This window comes from Garra rufa, chromosome 8 (genome assembly GCF_049309525.1).
Source record: "Garra rufa chromosome 8, GarRuf1.0, whole genome shotgun sequence".
In the NCBI taxonomy this organism is placed as follows: domain Eukaryota; kingdom Metazoa; phylum Chordata; class Actinopteri; order Cypriniformes; family Cyprinidae; genus Garra; species Garra rufa.
The window spans coordinates 1,469,235-1,475,470 of record NC_133368.1 but is presented as its reverse complement, the minus strand read 5'-3'; the positions used below and the strand labels follow the sequence as shown (position 1 = coordinate 1,475,470).

At 38.1% G+C, this 6,236-nt stretch overlaps 1 protein-coding gene and 1 long non-coding RNA gene across 4 annotated transcripts in view; both read left to right on the top strand.

Annotated features, from left to right (window-relative positions):
• The first annotated feature begins 602 nt into the window (after nucleotides 1-602).
• On the top strand, nucleotides 603-1,921 carry LOC141340321 (uncharacterized). Its single transcript, XR_012356560.1, has 2 exons — nucleotides 603-1,009; nucleotides 1,527-1,921. It is a non-coding gene; the product is annotated as an uncharacterized lncRNA (long non-coding RNA).
• An 812-nt stretch (nucleotides 1,922-2,733) lies between these two features.
• Nucleotides 2,734-6,236, top strand: part of LOC141340606 (interferon alpha/beta receptor 1a-like) — a 13,413-nt gene continuing 9,910 nt past the window's right edge. For all 3 annotated transcript variants that reach the window (XM_073845649.1, XM_073845648.1, XM_073845647.1), the window contains exon 1: nucleotides 2,734-3,973. In XM_073845649.1, coding sequence (XP_073701750.1) covers nucleotides 3,916-3,973 — 58 coding nt within the window. In that variant the 5' untranslated portion in view covers nucleotides 2,734-3,915. The remainder of the gene's footprint in view (nucleotides 3,974-6,236) is intronic.

Below are 6,236 nucleotides of genomic sequence, written 5' to 3'. Positions count from 1 at the left end.
AAAACAAGTGGCTTCTGAGGTTCTTGCCTCTTCTGCTCCATGACAGAATTGCAAATACTGATAATGCTGTATGGCATCTTGTGCTACTACGGAGGGAGTTAGTAGAGTTTGTCTGTGCACCTAGACTTTTAGAGTCACAGATTGCTTACATGAAAGTTCTGATCGAAGAATATGTGGAAATGAGGTAACAGTTATTTCCACATGTAAAACTCAGACCAAAACACCACTATGTTGACTTGACTTCACAGTTTGGTCCACTCATACATACTTGGACTATGCGCTATGAAAGTAAACATGGCTATTTCAAAAGGTGCATCAGGTCAAGTAAAAACTTCAAAAATGTGACCAAGTCCCTAGCTCATAGGCATCAGTTGTTTCAAGCATATCAGGGTCGTGGCAGTTTATTTAGCTCAAAGGTTCAAGTTTCGGGCTCCACTAGCTTTTACCCAGAGCTCTGTGATAGGGGAATAAGAGAAGCAGTTGCGGACTTTGGACTTAACTCCTTTAACTGTGTTGTCAGAGATAAAGTCCAAGTTAAAGGAACTTCATACACACATGGCATGTGTCTTGCTGAAGTACACCAAAAGACAGCTACAGTTAGGGCAAATAGCTAGCATTTTTATCAAGAGTGAAGTTATTGTCCTACTTTTGCTGCAACAAAAAACTGCTAGCTGGGTGCCTGAGCTTGGAGTGTACGAAATGGATTGCAATAGTTCTGATACGCTCGCCTGTAAAAATCTTGACAAGCTCATTGACCACACTTGCTTTTTACCGCAGAGGCACAAGGTTCTTTCTCCCACTTAAACATATGCCACTATGGAGCTTGTGAAAGAAATAGTTCAGAAAGCTATGCCTTCACTCAGTAATGAAGGAAGGGACTCACTCATGGCAAGACTGGAGTTGATTGGGGTAAACGGTGTAGATGACCTAAGCTTTGTAAAGATCGAGGACGTCGATGGAATTCTGCCACCCATTCAGTGTCAAAGGCTGATTCAAGCTTTCCATTCAGGTAAGTTTTTGATTTTTAACCATAATCAAGTATTGTTAGTGAATGTTATAAAAATGTTATTTAATAAAGTGTAGTAAGTGATATTTAAATTTGATTGAAGACTTTTTTTAATGTAATCTTTCATCGTTTATGACCGCACCAACCCTAATATTTGTGCACAGCTTCAGTTTCCTATACTGCAAGTTTTTTTTCTTTTTTTTTTTTCTTTAGATGTCAGGGACTCCCCATCCTCAATTATTTATTAATTTTTACAAATATTTATATTGTGCTGCCCTAACTTTTATTTAAGCTTTTTCTTCAAACTTTTCCACAAAGCCCCTAGCATTCCTTATGGGTCCCCCTAATTTGAAAAGCCATGCTATAATCACTCTGCTACCATTTTAAGCTGGCATCTACCTTAAATTTAATTAATTTTAGCTAAATTGATTCTGTTTTTGATATTAATGAAACTGTCATAAACGTGGTATAATTTTGATTAGAGCTACAGTGCATCTTTTAATGTGTTAATTTCTTTTAGAGTTTTCCTGGGAATAAATCCTGGACGAGGGTCAAAGGCTGAGATGAAGGGAACAAAACATCACATTCCTCCAAGACTGCTGAAATTCCTGTGTGAACTGAACAACTTTGAAAATCCATGGAAAGCATGAGCTTTTTCCAAAGAAATATACTTGAACTGGACAGCGTGTTTTCTGCATATTCAATGAATCTGTACCATTTTGATGTGGAAAAAAGCCTTTTTGCATTCCAGGTTTGGTGCATGTATGTATTTTATTTTATGTACATTTTTATATATGAATGAAGTGTTTATAATCTTATTTTACAGTATTGGAGTTTAGCATTTTGATAATTCAAGACTACTGTTCATGTTTTTGGTTTTGTCATGCTATCAAATGAAAAGTAACACTTCCTGCACGTTATATATATTTATTCCATGGAATGTCTGGATACTGGATTCTGATTGGCTGGCAGGTGTGCAGTAAAACCGTTTAATGCACAGGTAGTTCCAAGTCAGTTTAATCACCGTTCTATATTAATGCGCTGCTTTAATTGATGCACGCAAAAGCACAGAGAGAGAGAGAGAGAGAGAGAGAGGTCGGAGATCGCATTGTGCTGCGCACATACATAAACTTCTTGTCAACGTTTGCCTGCGATCCTTATTAAAATAGCCTAGATACTAGATCGCTACATTATATTCCTCAGCAACGGGGCGGTAAAGCTGCTGTTTTTGAATGCATTGTTGTTTGTAGAGAGAGACGCACAGCATGCAGGCAGGTAACGTTACGCACACACACAACTGTCATCTCTCTTGCCTTCACACTCTCTCTTGGTCGATCGATAATCTACTGAAACAAATGCTATATTTCATTCAAATAAATGTGATTTTACCGGACTATTTAATCTCTGAGTCTGATTTGAAGCGGCCAGAATGCTAGAGCTGCGTGTCTATAACCATGGAATAAGCGGGATAATCAACGGCTTGCCGTGCGTTAAAGGATTTAAAATGCACTTCGCGTCAGGCGGTTATTAGCCTCCACGTTGTGCATTTAAAATCATTTAACGCACGGCAAACCGTTGATTATCCCTTACACATATATATATATATATATATGTGCTTTGGAAGACTTGCATTGGTCTGGTAATGGATAATGTAAGGGATAATCAACGGTTTGCCGTGCGTTAAAGGATTTTAAACGCACGACGTGGAGGCTAATAAAGTGCATTTTAAATCCTTTAACGCACGGCAAGCCGTTGATTATCCCGCTTATTCCATGGTCATTTGCGAAGTTATAGACAAATTAAAACTAGGATTTATATTTGCAGCGCAAAATTTGACTGAATGGATAAAAAAGACGGTTATTTTCGTCAGTTATGACACGCAGCTCTAGCATTCTGCCCGCTTCAAATCAGACTCAGAGATTAAATAGTCCGGTAAGATCACATTTATTTGAATGAAATATAGCATTTGTTTCAGTAGATTATCGATCGACCAAGAGAGAGTGTGAAGGCAAGAGAGATGACAGAATTTTCCGTTTTTGAATTGAAGGAAACGTCTGTAATTTTAACGGAAAATGTCCTGGTAATTTTCTGCCAGTACATTCTTCGTTTTTTACGGACTTTTTTTTTTTTTACAGTGTAGCTATATTGTAAAAATCGAGAGAACAGACCAGAAATGCGCAGTACATATTGTCATTTTTAATCCTATTATAGCGGAATGCAAAGGGAAAAAGTCATTATTGGGAAAGAATGCAGCGACTGAAAAGAGCTCTTGCCATAGATTTCTTTGTTAAAACATGTCATGTTAAAATAGACGGGCAAAGCTTTATTTGTAGAGCAACCTTAGGATTTGAAATGCTTCTTTCAGTCTTTTTGAATGGAAGTTCCCCAAAACGGAAGTGCCACCCATAATTCAAAACTCAGTAGGCTCGTTAGGAATAAGGTGGATAAGCATCAAAATATTCTTAATTATTGTAAGTAAATGTGTTCACTTTTAATTTTTATTACTGTATAAATGTATTACTGAACTGTACTTGGTAAAATTACAGCTCTCCTGACGATGCATTATTTAGATCACAGGAGACCTGTGGAAGCGACTAAAAGGGCAGGACTGTCTCCTTCGGCAAGTAATCCGACACTTTGGCACAATCCACCCTCCATACAAATATAGATCTGGCTGGCACATTTTACACGCCATATAGACATCTGTGACAGAAGAACACTCCCTGCTTCATTCTGTTTATTGTGTGAGAACACGCCCGGTAGAGTTAGTTTCGCAACAGCCGAGCCATTGGACATCACTTCCGCGTGAACGAAGCTCCACTTCCTGTGTTCGCGACACGAGAAGAAGCAAAACAAATCTGAGCGCAGACACAGTGGAGCGGCACAATGCGGACTGCAGTTACTCGGCAATGAACGCGCTTTGCTGCTTTGGACTCTGTTCTGTGCTTCTGGTCAAAGTGTTAGCAGGTGAGTTCATGCTGGATATGTGTCCCGACAGTGCCATGTGTGAATGAGAGGCACTTCCGGTTCAGGTCGCTGCATCTTTTCCTCTGGATTTCTCTTTCTTTGTATTCTGCTGTAACAAAGTAATCAACATAACCTGTGCATTTGTGATTTAATCAGCGATAACTCCCATGAATATTTCTCCCAATGCATCTAAGCTATCTCTCTGTATTTGTCTTTTTTCAGGTTTGTTTTTACACAGATGCTTTAAAACGTTATTTTCTTTCACTTTTGATCCCTATTAGCACTGTTTACTGAAATGTTTCTAAAGCAGAGTTAGAGCTCGCAAAATTTAAAAATCCTGGCACTCTTCACATTTTGGTGGCCCAAATGTAACTAGCCCTCATGATAGATAGATAGATAGATATATAGATAGATAGATAGATAGATAGCCTATTTAAAGACCATGTCTATGGTAACACCACAAAATAAAGTTAAACCAATATTAAACTGTAAAATGACTTTTAAAAGCATGATTTACAGTTCAGATACAAGTTTTTACAAAAACAAAACGATAAATATCAAGTTTAAACCATTTTTTTAAGAACAGAGATTAGTCAGATAAATGAATTAATTAATTTATTAATTTAAAACATAATAACTTACCCTGTTAGATATGTTATGATGCTGGTTTAAGCTGGTCCTTTACTGGTTTGTGTTGTTTAAGATGGTCTATGCTGGTTTATTTTGGTCCTTAGCTGGTTTAAAATGGTTTATTATGGTTAATGCTGGTCCTTTGCTGGTTTATGTTAGTTTAAGATGGTCCTTTGCTGGTTAATGCTGGTCCTTGGCTGGTTTATGATGGTTTAAGATGGTTTATGCTGGTTTAAGATGGTCCTTTGCTGGTTAATGCTGGTCCTTGGTTGGTTTAAGATGGTTTAAGATGGTCCTTTGCTGGTTAATGCTGGTCCTTGGCTGGTTTATGATGGTTTAAGATGGTTTATGCTGGTTTAAGATGGTCCTTTGCTGGTTAATGCTGGTCCTTGGCTGGTTTATGATGGTTTATGCTGGTTTAAGATGGTCCTTTGCTGGTTAATGCTGGTCCTTGGTTGGTTTAAGATGGTTTAAGATGGTCCTTTGCTGGTTAATGCTGGTCCTTGGCTGGTTTATGATGGTTTAAGATGGTTTATGCTGGTTTAAGATGGTCCTTTGCTGGTTAATGCTGGTCCTTGGCTGGTTTATGATGGTTTAAGATGGTTTATGCTGGTTTAAGATGGCCATTTGCTGGTTAATGCTGGTCCTTGGTTGGTTTAAGATGGTTTAAGATGGTTCTTTGCTGGTTAATGATGGTCCTTGGCTGGTTTATGCTGGTTTAAGATGGTCCTTTGCTGGTTAATGCTGGTCCGTAGCTGGTCTATGATGGTTTAAGATGGTCCTTTGCTGGTTAATGCTGGTCCTTGGCTGGTTTATGATGGTTTAAGATGGTTTATGCTGGTTTAAGATGGTCCTTGGCTGGTTTATGCTGGTTTAAGATGGTCCTTTGCTGGTTTAAGATGGTCCTTGGCTGGTTTATGCTGGTTTAAGATGGCCCTTTGCTGGTTTATACTGGTCCTTAGCTGGTTTATGTTGGTTTAAGATGGCCCTTTGCTGGTTAATGCTGGTCCTTTGCTGAGCTACCAAGGATTTTGAAATTTTGCGAGCTCTAACCCTACTTTAGAAACATTTCAGTAAACAGTGCTAATAGGGTTAAAAATTGAAGAAAAACATTTTAAAGCATCTGTGTAAAAACAAACCTGAAAAGAGACAAATGCAGAGAGATATGCTTGGGCGCATTAGGTGAAATATTCATGGGATTTATTGCTGATTAAATCACAAATGTACAGGGTATGTTGCCTGTTTTACTACAGCAGAATACAAAGAAAAAGAGAAATCCAGAGGAAAAGAAGCAGCGACTTGGATCAACATCCCAACAGCAAAACCTAACCAGCATATGCAGTATTTTTCAACTGGGTACTGTCTTAATCATTTCTACTTGGTTCACAATTACAAATGTGTGTTTGCTACATAAAGATATGGGTGGGTTTTTGCACTGGTCTGAACATAAACCAGGGTCCTTTAAACCTTTTAAAGTTTGTAAATTTGAAAAAAAAAAAAAGTCAAGTCCCTGGAAAGTTTTTAAACATAAACATACATGGATACAGGTCCTTGAAAGTGTTTGAATTTATTTTGTGTAAGAGGTTTCCTGAAAAAAATTCTCTCCGGTCCACAGATGTGTTATTTCGCCAAC